The sequence below is a fragment of the Anarhichas minor genome, unplaced genomic scaffold (genome assembly GCF_050575085.1).
Source record: "Anarhichas minor isolate MPS153535 unplaced genomic scaffold, ASM5057508v1 ptg000024l, whole genome shotgun sequence".
NCBI classification, from domain to species: Eukaryota; Metazoa; Chordata; class Actinopteri; order Perciformes; family Anarhichadidae; genus Anarhichas; species Anarhichas minor.
In genome coordinates, this window is record NW_027466470.1 from 1,483,539 (window position 1) to 1,500,000 (window position 16,462).

At 41.8% G+C, this 16,462-nt stretch overlaps 1 protein-coding gene across 1 annotated transcript in view; it reads right to left on the bottom strand.

Annotated features, from left to right (window-relative positions):
- Positions 1-16: 16 nt before the first annotated feature.
- retreg1 (reticulophagy regulator 1) overlaps positions 17-16,462 on the bottom strand; it is a 17,997-nt gene continuing 1,551 nt past the window's right edge. Inside the window, exons 3-9 of the mRNA XM_076098571.1 lie at positions 15,008-15,038; positions 5,654-5,771; positions 5,177-5,261; positions 4,661-4,783; positions 4,413-4,483; positions 3,835-3,958; positions 17-3,551 (exon numbers count right to left, since the gene is read on the bottom strand). Coding sequence (XP_075954686.1) covers positions 3,034-3,551; positions 3,835-3,958; positions 4,413-4,483; positions 4,661-4,783; positions 5,177-5,261; positions 5,654-5,771; positions 15,008-15,038 — 1,070 coding nt within the window. The 3' untranslated portion in view covers positions 17-3,033. The remainder of the gene's footprint in view (positions 3,552-3,834; positions 3,959-4,412; positions 4,484-4,660; positions 4,784-5,176; positions 5,262-5,653; positions 5,772-15,007; positions 15,039-16,462) is intronic.

Sequence of the window (16,462 nt, forward strand, 5' to 3'; positions counted from 1 at the left end):
CAAATGAATCTGCAGGCTGTTTCAACATTTTATTGTTTAATTACATAAAAGTACATTTTGTTAATGCCTTTTGGTTCTGACCCACCGACATGTTTTGGAACTAAGTTCAAAGGACTTTTCACTTTTAGACAAATACATGGAAGCCACCACGATACAACCAGAAGATAAATGAAAAACATGAATCATTTTATAACTAAATATTAAAAAAGGTATTTATTCAGTGAAGCCTGACTCTGCATAAACTCATACTCAGAAGTTGGAATATTCTTTGTCTTATACAGTTATCACATGTGAGCTAGAATTGAACTGCAGCCACTACAAAGTCCTCTCAGGCACTGATAAACAAACATGTCATTGTTAGAGTTATGCTAATACAAGGCAATACATGATTCATTCAAGAGGATACATTATACATTGCTGTGTCTTTATCATGAAAACAATGTATTTATAATGTACAAGACACAGAAACAGTTCAGTCACTCTTCGTCTTCATTCTGTGGATGATTGCAGCAGAATGCCCCACATCGATGCATCGTTAAATTATAATTAAGGTGCAAATGGAAATAAGCCATCTGATAACATTTAACTTTCAGTGCACTAAAACTTGTGAGGAACAGAGGTCTTCATGGGTTCACCTGATTACTTGTAGCAGAGATTTGACGACAGACTTGAGTCAGTCCAACTTAATAATATTTAGTCAAACCCACTCGGGTAGAATCCCGTTCTATTGCTGCAGGTCTCGTCCAACACCAAAGTGTCCAATGCTTCACTAGCATCGTAAACATGTAATGGAACCAACTCAACCTCTTAACCTCTCGTACTACCCAAAGCTCATGACCTTATGCGAGGGTCGGACTGGTAAATCGAGAGCTTTGCCTTCGGGCTCAACGGTACATCTCTGCTGACACCGCACCGAATATCGCCCGTCCATCTCCCGTCCATCTCCCGCTCCATTATAACCTCGCTCGTGAACCCGGAGGGCGCAATCCATCGTTTTCCGGCACAGTACCAACAAGGTCCAGAGCCTCATCCCAGGCCTCATCTCATCCACCCCTGGCGCCTTTTCACCCATGATCTCAGACTCTAAAGCCCAAAACTTTATTGTTGGGAGAATATATCTCTGAAAAGCATCAATCACCGTTAACTGAGCCTCTCAGCTGAAGGCAAACTGGTCAGCAAGCTACGAGTTTGTTAAATTTAGTTTGCAATTTTGAGTTAGAGGATGATCCAAATGCAAAGCCAACCACAATGAGCCATGTGAGATTCATGGAAGCACTGAAAGTAAAAGGTTTTTTATTGTTTAAATATGTTTATGTCTCAAAATTTCCATGCATAGTATTTGAGAACTGCTGCATGTTGTTATAAAATAAAAGTTCCTCTACTACATACATTTTTCATGAAAAAGAACTTACATATAAAATTAATAAAAGGAAATTAAAAAAAGGTTTCCTACGTTTTAATCCTCATAGTCAACCATCCAACCAGTAGTACATATTTTGAGCATTAAAAGGGGTTTTGATTGCCAAGTGATTGTCTACAAATTCCTGTTGAATTCTGGGTAGTGTAGTTGGATGAATCAATTTGGTGTGAAAGTGAGTTTTGTGAGCCGTCTACATTGTAGCAGCTGTTTCTGGAGGGTTTTGAAACTGAAGGCAGTCTATATAGGCAGTCTGAAGGCAGTCAATATAATATATATTAATAATATGTAACACGATGGTTTTCTTCTTTTTTTTACTCGTGAAATGTGCAAAATCGTGAAATCTTTCTGCAGTTATACTCGTCTCCTCGATGCCTTTTTGGGATGTATTTAGGCTTGGTTTACAATTAGAGCAAAAGTCTGTTTGGAAGCATTTAAGTCTATGTGTGAACGGTTCAGTATTTTAGGAAGTTTTCTTGTTACTCATCATCTTAGGTTGTTGAGAAGATCAATATCAGTTTTTAATAGTTTGTGACTAAACCAGAGACAAATGTATTATAAGCATTTATAAGCAATACATAGTTATTAAACGGTTTATAACACATTTAGTTGTAAGCAGATATAAAGACATTTTAAGTGCATGAACAGATAATTAATGATTGATAAAACAATACAACATAACTGTAATCATATAAAGTATGTATGCATATTTGATTTCAATATAAAGTATGACATTTTAAATTATATTTGAATTGCTAATTGTATTATTCTATTAATTATACACTGCGTCACGGTTTCGGTCTCAGAACCATTAAACCATTATTATAGTCATAGTTGTCCACAAATGTCCTTATTTGCTTAAAAATAACTTATAGTGTCTTAACAGCACTTAATAAGTGTTTGTATACTATTTATAAATGCTAAATTGATCTAAACAATTTGATTAGGTGATACAAAATGCTTTGAAGACAAATGTAACTACAGGAATAGAGCCAAAAGCAGCCCAAAAGTCCTAAAACCATCAACAACTATTGGTGCGGGATCAGACTACACGATGTGTTCGTATATATCGTGATGGTCATGGACAATTATGGACCAGTAGGCTGATCAAATATGCTCTGACCTGGCTGCTGGGCAGTACAGGCAAAGAACTGTAGGGGGCGCACAACAAGGGACCAAATAAATGTTGAAAAAATAAATAGATAAATAAATAAATGTGCAGTGACGTGCAGATTGCACAGGCAAAAGCCCCCTCCAAGGTCTACAGTGAATTATTTTCACTTTTGTTTCCTCTCGCTCACACCAACACCTCGCAGTGCGGTGTCCCAGGTGCCTCATTAGTAGTTTTATTGTCGGGCCGGGTCATTATCTGGTTGATATCATGTAGTCTGCTCTCTGCATTAGGATGAGATGATCTGATTAAAGTAACTTCCGACTGCATTTCTTTTTGACAAACTGTTTTGAATGGTTGATGTTACCACTACAGGAAAAAAAAAGAAGATAATGGAAACATTGTTTTCTCACAACCCCCCCTTCTGTGACCAGAACACCCCCGGCCTCCCCTCCACATGTCCTCTAGCCCTCCTCCTTCCCATGCAGATTGTACTCTTCATCGATCAGTGGCGACTCAGGAGTTTGGAGAAGAATCCAGGAGAGGCCGGCTTGTCACTCTTGGCCCGGGCCTCCTCTTTGGCCTGGGCCTTCTCCTCTCCCAGCCCCAGCTCCCCCTCCAGTTGCTCCAGCTCCGACTGGTCCAGCAGCTCAAAGTCCTCCACGTCGCTGTCCGACTCCTCCGCCAGCTCCAGCAGCCTGGTGGTATCTGGGAGTCTTGACCGCTCAGAGTCGGAGCTCAGCGCCGAGAAGCCAACGGCCGCTTCTATTCTCTCCTGCATGGCGGCTGTGACGGCGGCGGCGATGAAGTCGCCCGCCATCTGATTGACCAATTCCAGAGCTCTGTCGGCGGGTTGGTCTTTGTGAGGAGAGGGCGTATGCTTGGATTTGATCGGTAGCTGAGGGGGAGGCGAGGAAAGGCTGAGGCTGAAGTCATCGTCGTCGTCACCGTTGGTCGTTGTACCGTTGTCAAGTGAGGGGAATTCTGGAAGGCCTCCAGTGAACGCCTCTTCTCTGTCGAGGTCTGTGAGGTAAAAACACAGATTGTTTAAAAAGGCATGATAATGTTGTCCGTGTTCAGTCTTGTCTGTTGATTACCAATCTACGTAAACTATGCTCACGGAGTGTGCTGGAGTACCTACTTTGAAATAGGAGCTAAAAAACAATCTCTCAAAACGGCGTCCTAAGAACTACCATCATTCCTAGTTCTTGTGGTGCGAACACAATAAAAATGGGGTTCTTACAACTATGAAAAGGTTCCTCTGGTCCAAAAACGCCTATTGATAGGAAACAAGCACAAAACGTACCCTCTGAGTTCTCAGTCTGTGGTGTGTTTCCTTCAGACAGGTTAAAAGTGCCGTTGTCCGTCCACGTCACATCAGACACCTCAGTGTCCGACAGAGACATTTCCTTACAGACTGTGGAGTCGAGCTGTAGGAGGGAAACACACGGGAAGACACATTTTAGAGTGTACAGACTGAGCTGATCAGGGGGCAGAAGTAATCTAACTGGATGAGGATAAATTATAATGAAGCAGTAGTTTGCTGTGTGCACTATGCTTGAAGGCCACAGGATGCAGAAATCCTCTTAACCAGTAAGCAGAGCTGTCTTCTTGCCAAGTCTTTAAGAAGTCTTTTGCAAACTCTAGATAGATGCATTAAGTCTTTCAGGTCTGTGCGACAACACAAGGTCCACTTACTGCAAAGTTTCTGGAATTAGATTGCTTAGTCGTGAAAAAAACTGTATGTAATCTGTAACCAGTCGTTTGGCATTGGCTCAGGTGATGCTGATGTGGATCATGTGTACTGGATTTCAATTAGCTCTAACTGGACCATGTCACAGTCAACAGATGCATCATTAGATTGAGATGAGATGAGCCACCAACCTTGGGAAACATGGAGGAGAGATCCGACTCGATGCCTTCTCTCTCAGTCTGAGCCTGCATGATTCTCTTCTCTGAAAGGAAGAGAACATGGATGCAACTAATTTAGTTTTCTACTCCAACACTGAATACAAAAAGTAAAGTCATTGCTCTTTTATAAAAGTGAAGTGTTTTACATTTTCAGTTAGTTTGAAAGAAATAGAGGCCAAAACATTTTCAACATATTACATATTAACACGTTTCATAAGTACCATGGTTCTCTTTGATTTTCTGAAGGAACTCCCCGATGCCAAAGTCCAGCTTCTGCAGAACTGGCTCCAGCCACAAACCAACCTCGTGAAATGAGATCAGAGGCCACAGGAAAACGCCTAGCACTGCACAGAGAGAAAACATATAGTACCATAAGTATTTGCTTCCATAGAAATCCTTTAACATACCATAAAACATGCAAGTGTCACGACTCCATTGAGGTAGACTCTACCAGTGGTAGAAAGCAGACATTGATGCTTTCTATGAAGATACAATCATGGAATTGTGTCTTTGCTGGTGGGGACTTTCCTATGATCGCTGACCAAAAACAAATGGTCTGAATATCAGAAAGAGTTTTCTTCCAACTAGTAGAAGAGCACAGATGATGTTTGTATCTTAGCTTCCACTAGAGGTAACCAACACCAGAACAAACAAGCAGCGACCCTCCAACTGTACTGGATATGCAAGAAGTCTCTAGCATGATAGAAATGTCTCATCGTGAGCAGAAGTTTACTCACCAACAATATATGAGATAAGAATCCCTGGAATGTAGCGTCCTAAGACAGCAAAGAAGGTGCATAAACTGCAAACCAGCAGGCAGAACTAGAAGAGAAAGACAGCAAACACAAAGACAATGACAGTTAGTTATAGCACACAGTTAGTATCAGTTTCTCAGGAAAAGTTTAGCATTTTAGCAAAATTCAGAAACAGTCTAAAGAAACCTCTTTGGGCTATTTATTTCAGTTTAAAATCAAGGATATGTTCATGATTTCAGACCAAGTCCACTAAGTGGAGGTTTGCGAGAGATTCACCGCTCTGGCTTATTTTCACCCAAATCTTCTCCAACATGTTTAGTCCTAATCCTAGGAATCTGTTTGTATCTGGATGGGCAAAATGCCCGAAAGGCTGACAACCACATGCTTCTCCGTTTTACTGCGATAACTCAGTAAAGACAGTTCAGATCAGTCTGGGGTCATCGGGCGACTCTGCCTCACCTTGCCAGGGTTTTGCTGTTTGAAAGCCGATGTCTCCTGGAGGAAGAGTTTGATGGAGTTGCTGAGCTGACGTCCAGTCCCAGACTGGCTGTCCTGACTTGAGTCAATGATCTCCCAGCTTCAAGAAAAGACAGAGAAAAGCAATGTTAGTCATCTTAAAGATAACTCACATACCGTACCAGTTTATGCTGCTAGAGCTGCACCATTTTGAAGGTGGATAGTTGGCCTACAGAGTGTCTGACAGGCTTTGTTTAACGATGAAGAAAAACTTTCTCTAACCTCATTCAAGTAGTTTTCTTTGCCAAAACTTTTAACTTGTGTGTTTTTTCCCTTGTTGTTTATGACTTTATAGACAAGACAATCAGTTAATCAAAAAAGTAATTCATTGATTATTAAATAATGACGATGATCATCTGTTGCAGAGCTACTTTCACTGCTATGCAGATGACTCAACTTCATCTACTGCTAAACCCAAATCTAAATAATACAACTTGTAAGCTTGTAAACTTTAGAGTTGACAGTAATTGTTGTCGTGTTTGGGGCTAATATCGCCTCCCAATCATTTATCCACATCCACTATTCTGTCAATCTCCACATCTGCTCTTTTTAGTCTCCTTCAGCACTCTGAGACCATCTGTCCTGAATCGGTTGGCAGTTGCTCAGTCTAGATTTTAAAATTGTACCTTGAAATTTTGTACAGCACTTGCTCAACTTGTATTGTCTTTGAATGTGCTTTAAAAATAAAGTAACTTGACGTGTTGGTATATGTAGATGGTCAGCATTAATTATTGATATGTAGTGACTTTGCATTAAAAATAGTCTTAACATTTGACTTGACCAAAAGGGGGATTGAAGAGGTTTATTTGGAGGCTTAGAATTATACTGGTTGAGGGTCATTGATCAAATTTAGTAAAAAAGCTCATCCAATGCAATGTCATAGTCTAAATTAAGAAGCCTACCTACTATAAAACTGGCGAGATGACTTAATAGACAGGTGACAGATGGGAATAGGAATGTGAACGTGTTTTCCATGCCGTGTTTCTGCTTGGCCACCTGGTGAGGTATGAAACTTTCCCCTCCACCTCCTGGTCTACTGTCAGCCCTCGTGCTCACATCCCATAAAACAGCTATAAAAATAAAACGCATGTGGCTCATGTGTAAGTCATGTGCGATAAATAGATAAGAGTGTGAGGCAGCCAAAGACCTGCTTCCTCCCTTAGCTAACAAATACAAAACAAATATTGATTTGTTAGCATTCAAGAACAACATATCACTTTTTTGAAGCATACCAATGGCTGAAGAAAAAATTCCACTGTGGTTCGGATCAAATTAATCAAAGTGACAGTGAAACAGGGGCAAGATAACTGCCTCAACACCTTTCATCAGATTAAGTGAAAACATACTAAATTGAAGTCCAACAGAGGATGGGAACTACATGTCCTGTGAAAACAGCTGCCGTGAAAGCAACTGCTGTGAAATCACCGTGGAAATCAGGTTACCACAACAGCTAAGCAAGTTCCCACCAGTTAACACAGCTGTGAGGTTAATAGGCTAATTGGGAAACATGTGATTGTTGTCTTACAGAGTATTCATTTTATTAGAAAAGGTACTTTTCCAAGAGTTGTCCACGATGTCAGAAAGGGGCTCAAGCTAGGGTTAGGAGATTTGATGACATATTGTTAAATTACATTAATATACTGTAAACCTCAGTCATTAAAACCACAAATGTCAATCTCATGGTGGAAAAGTCCGTTAATCAAGTCATTAGAATAGACTGCTACAGGAATGAGTCCGAAAACCAGGAAGTGAGTCAGCTTTTTTGCACTTCCAGTTCCCTCGTCTTTGAATGGGTTTTCAGGTTCGGGTTAGATGCCTGAATAAGGTCTGTAGTTAACACAAGCTTATGAGATTTAGACGCTTTGTTCTGGGACATAAAGTATGTCAGTAAACACCCCTCTCGTGAATTTTTATGCTTTTAAGTGTCTACTAAAAGTCATCACACCGACTACTCCGCCTTTACAGCCTCGTTATGTATACCCAACCATAAATGTCTGGACATCATTTTGGGCCATTTGATCTTATAGCTGTTGAGATATTTCACTGGAATCAGTTTAATGATAATTCTCCAATAGTTGTTTGTCCAATATTGGATATTTGGACCAAGGTGGTGGACTAACCAACATATATTATTGATTGTCCCTATAAAGCCACACCAACACACTGGCTACCAGCTTCAATCTAAAACACACTACAGTTTGTAATAGTTTTGAAGACCATTCATCAGTTCAATCACATTGTTTGCTACAGAAAGACAAACTAAACCACCCTTCCGTCCTTCCATTTTCTTACCCTTTCTCCCCTGAAAACCCCATCCAAACCTCTGTCCTCTCCCAATCATGTATCTGCCAGGTTGCAAGGAACAAGCACGAGAGGCCACGAGAAGCTACAGTATCTCATATACACCCAGCACCCCTCCCACCTGACCCAAACACCCAGCTCTGTCTCACATAACCCTTATGACGAAAGGTGAACCTGCAGCTCCCCTACTCGACTTCCAGGCACATGCCCCTCGTAGGACGCTGATTTCCAGAGAAACATGATGGGTCGGACATGTGACAGTGATACCGTGAAGCAATAATAGCAGTAAGTGATAGAAAGGATAAGCGTTTCTCAGTTCCACGAAAGACAGACGTCTCCCTGGAAAGAGATGCAAGTCTTCTTGGATAAAGTAGCGTAAAGTTTCAACACATCATAGATCAACTAGAGTGTGGAAGAGTAGTCTGGTGGAGTTTACTTTCCCACCAACGTGGAGACATGGTTCAGGGCCAGGGGTGAAACCTTTCCCCGATGAATGTTTGTTTGGTGGCGTTCGTTAAGGTGCAGGACAAATGTGTGTTGTAAAGTTAAGTTAGATGAGACTTCAGTAGGAAAGCTAAGTTTGGGTTGTTGTTCAGAGTCTGTGACTCTCCTAAGGCTATGATAGAATGTTGATGTTACTGCTTTATTCAAGATTTGATTGGCTGTATCCAAAGGTCTCCATCTATGTAGACGAATACTGGTATTCTGGCGAGTTGATGCAAAGCTAGGGGGCCATCATGAAACCAAAAAAAAAAAATATATATATATATATATATATATGTTTGCCTTTTGGTTTCTGATTATTTTTCTTAGAGTTGAACAGATTAGATGAGATTGACGGAACAGATACAGTTGGACTTATGGTTGATATATATATATATTCCCATCTGTCTCTTTGACTGCCTCAGTCTTCAGAGATTTTCCATTGAACTCCACCTCACGAGTTTAATCCAGAAGCATCTGCACAACTTGAGAAGAATAACTGTCATGTTAATACGCATGGGGTGCAAATCCTGACATTTTTCAGCCCTCGTGTCACATGCTGTCTGAGCTCCACGAACACTTTGGATACTGAGAAGTGAATATATCACGTTTCACTGCTCCAGATCATTCCAGACCACCACCGCCATTTCCCACCGGTGTGTCCATCAATCACTGAAGATGTGTTTTCACTATCGTCCGAAGACTTCAGTCGTCACTCCAACAGAAAAATGTCAAACTTTCTTGTCATGACTCCCAGGAGGACTCCCAGACAGGGAAGGAGGGCGGCGGCACCACATAAGTAGCTGTCGGGCAGATGTCACTTTTTACCAGACCAGTAATCTCTGAAACAACACAGGAAGCAGCATGTCTGAGCCTCTAACAAGCCCGGTGACGGCGCTTTAAAAATAGAGCTAGACAAACAATGCGAGGAATGGCGGCAAAAGCATCCCAGCTCTTCGCTTGTGATTGGGAAGAAGGGGTGTAAAGATGTTGACCCACCTGTCTGTGTGGGTACATACCACAGAAACCCTGACTCTGAAGCAACTAATACCCGTTTATGTTCTGCGTAAAGCCACATATACAGTGAGCTGACATTAATGAAGTGAGAAAGCAGAGTCCCAGCTGATCGAGTTTACAGTAAATGCTTTCGCAAAAGGCCAGTCTGCAAAGGACGCAAAGCCAAAAGCTACAAGTAATATAAGCCACAAGTGTTATGGACGGACGGGGAGTGATGACGCAACATTGTGTACAGCTTTCCAAGTAGAGCTATGCCATTTTGTTTATGTTGTTGATCTGTTTGGACTGAAATTATGAGTCAAATGTGTCAAATAATTTGAGCTATTTTAACACTCTTCATGACTTGAGGTCATGAAGAGTGTTAAAATATTAAACTGATTGTACAAATCGAACACAAACAAATACAAGATTGTACTCCCCTATGTGATAGCTTATTAGGTAGCATTAAAGGTTCAGTTCACCCAAATCCCCAAATAAAGAAAACTAATATATATTTTTCTCAGTTACCACTTCTCTTTTCATGCTCAGTCTTTAGTTAAAAGTAGCTAGGGGCAACTGAGAAAAAGGTTTCTGGAAAGACAAAAACTAAATTATTTAAGCACCATGAACTAATTTCCATTTACCTCTGTTGTTTTGGCACAAAATAAATCTCTTAGGCGTTTATATCCGACAAATAAAACTAAAACTACCACATGGCAAGATAACAAAAGAGAAAGTGAGAAAATAGAAGAGAAAAAAAAAAGGATTTGGGTGAACACACCCTTTAAATTCTTCACCAGATCACACACAACTCCAGTCATACCTCAGTCCTGCCCCACGATCTTCAGGAGACATCTCTAGAGCTTTGGGTAATTTCAGAAGATTTGACGAGGCCATTAAAGGCAGCCAAACACTGGATAGTCAAGATGATAGAGACAGCTAGAACTTGTCTTTGCGGTGAAAAAAAAAGAATGATGGCACAAAATCAGGGTTGAGCCAAACTCAGGTTTTTTTACGTGCCACACGGTGAGAGAGCAGCCTGTGTTTATCCTCAATGAAGCCCCGGTTGGAGTATTTCAAGCGGCCTCATCTAAAAATAACCTGGTCACACTACATTCCAACTGGCAGCAATCAGGGGGACAGGGGATGGGGTCAGGGGGGGTAGAAACAACAACACCCTCCACCACCTCCACCAACCCCAATACCACCACCACCACCAACCTCAACCCCATCACCACCACTAACATCAACCCCACCACCAACAACCTCAACCCTACTACCACCACCAACCTCAACCCCATCACCACCACTGCCACCAACCCCACCACCAACAACCTCAACCTCACTACCACCGCGACCACCACCACCACCACCAACCTCAACCCCATCACCACCACTAACATCAACCCCACCACCAACAACCTCAACCCCATCACCACCACTGCCACCAACCCCACGACCAACAACCTCAACCTTACTACCACCACCACCAACAACAACCCCAACACCCCCAACCTCACTACCATCGCGACCAGCACCACCAACCACAACCCCAATACCACCACCACCAACCCCAACAACAACCCCAACGCCACCAACCCCACCAACAACAACCCCAATACCACCACCACCACCAACCCCAACAACCCCAGTACCACCACCACAACCAACAACCTTAACCCCACTATCACCACCACCAACACCAATCCAATTAGCCTCCCAAATACACCTCATCTTGTGTCAGTGACATGGCATGGACAGCAGGATAAGAGGGGACATGTGACTTTTGAAAATAGAGCTTCACCAACACTCGACATTTTGGAAAATACACTTGTTTTCTCAGAGTCATATGATAAGATCGATCACACTCTAACATCAGAAGGACATAGATGAAGCAACTGCCAGCAGCTGCCTAAATTAGCTTAGCATAAAGAGTAGCAGGTTATTTCACTTAGAAAATCTCCATTTCATCAGGTCGCTTGTGTATATAGCTACACATATATTTATATATTTCTTAATATAACTTAAACTACTTCTTTTTTTAAATAAGAAGCACACTGCACTAGAATAACAAAACAAAACTTAATTTTCTAAACTATAAAAAAAAACAATGGGATTCATATTGTACGCAGGTTAAAATTTTCCTTACAAGTTTAAGCTCCAGATTTAAGAAAATTAAATTTCAAAAAAAATCTTCTGAAGCAGGAGATTTTTGACAGTAGAACAGGTGGACGTTACTCCACGCATCCTTTCTTGGAAGTGCAATTCATGTTTCGACACTGTGACTGTGTTTACGTAGGACTCCACCGCGTCATTTGACTGTGATCTCATGGCAAGTTTGTTGTGTTGTTTTCTACCAGTCGGTTTCCGTCCAATCAGAGGGTTTGCTCTGAAGCACACCCCCCCCCCCCCCCCTCCACATCTGTGTCAAGTGATCTGATTGGCTCAACTGCTTCAAGACACACCACTGAATCAGTTCAAGCCAGGAGAAACAGCTGAGTCACACACACACACCACACACACACACACACACACACACACACACACACACACACACACACACACACACACACACACACACACACACACAGAGCTCAGGTTTCACAACTCTTAAGACACTTTGTGTTTGTTGTGGGAACAAACAGCAGCACAAAAACAAAATCCATTTATTCAAGTCACGTGATGTTTGTCCACATGTAAGAAAGACGTGTTCATATTCACACTGAAAGATTATGGTCATGCTCTTTATGTGATGCAGGTGCTAGTAATTTTATTTTAAGTCAGGATCAAGTGAAAACAAAATGAGAAATGACTTCTTTATTATTGCCCTGCACTTGTATTGTTTTATTGGACAGGGAGTTTGGCTAATCGCTAAAAGCTAACGGAACTACCAGTACACACCTTGCTGAGTACTGCTGCAGACAGCTTGGTGAGTTATCCTTATTGTATGAAGTCTATTATATAACGACTTTGAGCCCAAACATCTCCTTCCATGACACACCTGTCGGAAATCTACACTTTACTAAGTGCACCTCTCTAATTTTATACAACACACACACACACACACTCTCTCACACACACTCACAAGGAGGGACACTGTTGGCTCAAACATCCCAGCTGTCAGCTCACATTTTGGGTCAGCAGCTAATCTCCCACAAGCCTTTGCCTGAGACTTGCTCTGAGCCTGTACAACTACCCACAAGACACCTCTGACAGACAACAGCAGGTGACAACAACAAAATCCAGAACACCCTGCTGGCCAAATGTCATAGAGAGAGAGAGAGAGACAGAGAGCGAGAGAGACACAGAGAGCGAGAGAGAGAGAGACACAGAGAGAGAGAGAGAGAGAGAGAGATAGAGATAGAGAGAGACAGAGAGAGAGACAGAGAGAGAGACAGAGAGAGAGAGAGAGCGAGAGATAGAGAGAGAGAGAGACAGAGAGAGAGAGAGAGCGAGAGATAGAGAGAGAGAGAGACAGAGAGCGAGAGAGAGACAGAGAGAGAGACAGAGGGGTGAAGGCCGATGGGTAAAGAGAGATATTTATTACTAGATATGCAAATTAGGTTAGAGCGTGATAATGAATCAAACTGCTACTGGTCAAACATCAATCAGATTAATGGAGTTATTTTAAAATAAAACTGACAAAAACTGAACTTTATCGGCTTCATCAAAGTAAACTCAGAGCAGAACAGTTGTATTGGATCGCATGTCCTGGCTCAACGTTGTGTAATAGTGATACTCGTTACCCGGAGAGGTTGGAAGGAGATATATACGTGTCTAAAACGTTACGTTTCTACGTAGAAACCCGTGGAGCTAACATTAGCAGAGTAAGTTATCATACCATTAACTGGCATTAGCACTTCTATGCTACGCTAGCTACTGAAGGTATATTGAATGTATTTTAATGATTGTAATAGTAAATTAGGAGGAACAGTGTTGTTCCTTAATTTCATTGTCTTCTGTCTGGATCTCCAGGTGATGTGGTGGTTTTCTTTTACACTTTTACCTTTTGAACCTGTTTTCACTGATGAATCAGTTTTACATCCTGGATGTATCCTTCAAAAACAAATTGTAGATCCTTCTGTCTACTTCTCTCTGAAATCTCTAAGTTTGTCTGCTCTATGAAAAAAATATAGCTTTAGCCAATCTCTGAACAAACAAAATCTAATGATGAAACGCTTGAAAATAATTTAGAATTTTGTGAATAACTCCTTCTCCTTGAAGACTTTATTGATACTGACGACATATTGCATTCAGTCTCTCTGACCCTGATTATTTACTATTTGGGAGACGGAAACCCAGCTCGTCAGGTTTGTTTGTGTGTCTTTAAACCCGAAACTCTCTGCGTTGCCCCTGACCTGGACTCACCAGGACTCACCAGTTATATAACTCAGATGTGTTGCATCCAGCCTGGCGCCCACAAATCACCTCCACTGAATCCCACCGAGCCTTCAGGGCTGGCATCGAGTAACGGTTTACCCCCCCGCCCCCCTCCCGCCCTCACTCACTTGCTTTCAAAATGAGGCCAGGGGTTTGATCCAGGCCGAGTCACATCGGTTGCCTAATGCCCCTCTGACACATGCACTGCAACCCTGAAACCATCTCCACATCACCCGGAGGAGCTGTGTGTGAGAACGACAATGTCCAAATTAGTTGGACCGGACATTGAACAGATTTTACCTGTTTAATCTCTCTGGTACAAAGTCTGTGTAATGTTCGATTGAGCCCACGTGTGAATACAGCAGAACTCACAGAGATAAAAATAAATACAATAATAAACTGAGAACATTACTCAATGTTTGTTCAGCATTTGCTGATGCTTAATATAAAAGGGAAACGAAAAATACCATATTTTAAAATTATTCATATTCCAGGATAGTTGATGGGAAATCCATTTTTAAAGGTGGCACAGTTAGCATCTGGGCCAACTTACGTTAAATAGGATATTTCACTATGGCGTCGGCGGCGGCGGTGCATGTACAGGCTGCGTCCGGTTGCTATATCTGAAATCAATATTTTTTTCCAGCAGTGTCCCCATCCCTCCACCGTTGCTTTCATGTGTCACAAGGTGAGTGTGTGATTTTCTGCGACTTGAACCCGAGCCGTCACATGGTTTCAGCCTCAGAGAGGATTAGATCAGACAGTCATGTGTGACCAATCAGCTGTTGCAGGGCCGCGGATTCTCAACAGTCCAGTGCAGATTTCGGGATGAGTGTCCAACGCATCCGAGCGTTTCGGTTTGACACGACGACACACAATTCTGGTGTGCGATTCAAATTTAAGAAATCTTTAAACGGCATCAGTTTTAGTTTTAGAATCATTTCACAGATAAGATAACCCAGAGCTCCGACCCCGCCCACCAACTGCTCTCAACCAATGAGATGAACCCTGAACACAGATCTGCCTCTCAGATGTTTCTAGAACTAAAACCAACACCAAACACACACACACACACACACACACACACACACACACACACACACTAACAAACATCCACTTCAGATGCACTTGTCCTACCTTGCCGTCATGCTGCGCCACAAGTGAGCTCCTGTGGGAGAGAAGAGATCTATTATTCAGGAAGGTCACAGCAACAGAGAACGGCTTAATAATGAGAGTAAAATGGCCGAAAGAAATACAAGGCTGCAGTCTGAACAGATAAAGAATGACGATATAGAACAAGGCAGGTATAGTAATATAATCATAGTAATTACACGTTCATAAACACTTTAAAAAGCTGCTCATAACTACATTACATTTATTACATATCTATAAACAAGGCGGTTAAAGTATTGTTCAAACAGGAAAGAGAAACTCAAACACCATTGTTAACGTGTTGTAAGTTCTGTAACAGTAATATGTCCCTTCATTGGAACTAAGCATTAAAATCAGCCCCAGACTAAAAGTACACAGAAGCATGTGACATGTTGTACTTCATAGTACTGAAGGCAGGTTCTTCAGATGCAGAGATGCTGCAGGTTACAGCGAGATGCAAACTGTGCCTGCAACGCCGTCTGATCTGCTCAGATTGACGTTTGGAAGCCACGAGTCCGCCGATTTGCCCGTCGCCATCTTGTTTTTTTCACAACCAGTGAACAGGAAGTGACCATATCTGGACTGAGGAGGAGTGACGTAGAGACGCCGTATACGTCTCTGGTAGAGACCTGTCAATCACCGTGTAGCCCCGCCCTAAAGCATCCCCTGCTTTATGGTCTGTGTGACTCTAAATGGACCATAATGTACTAAATGAACATCATGCTGTATTGAAGAAGACTTGAAACTAGAGATTGAGACCATAAACTCATGTTTACAGTGAACTATATGCGCCAAGTTTAAAAAAATTCTGACTTCCAGTGATAAACAACATCGCTGACATGAAGATATGCGTCTGAACAGGAGTTGAATGGAGAGCGATGGTCCGGCTGATGAGTCACCATCTGTGTCTCATCATCATCATCAGACTTAACGAGTCACCACCAGGGTTTAAATCATCAGGACTTCTGAGCAGCTCGGACAAACTGACGCCAGTGTTGTTCAGTTAGATTCAATATTCTCTCAATTCATTGGTTAGTTCATCAGTTTACACGCATGAAATCACTTTTTACAAAATGCCCACGTTGGTGTCGCTAAATGTCTTTTTTTGTCAACTAACAAGACAAAAACCTCAACTTATACATTTTAGTTTAATTTAAAGAGAAGGAGAAAACAACAACGCAACGGTGAATTATTGTTCTGTTTCTCTTTACTCCAGGATAAATATTCTTTGTATGAGTTGAAATGCATTGACAGAATGTTTTTGCTCATAGGCGGGCATACAGTACCCTCCCACCCCCCAATAATAGCACTCCCCCTACAGCTGCGTTGTAATCCGAACACTGAACTCGAGGTTCACAGATTGTAACTACTGGTTACTATTGTTAGAGTATTTGTATCTAAATGTGTACAAATACAAAGTAACTGAGGGTTCACACAACA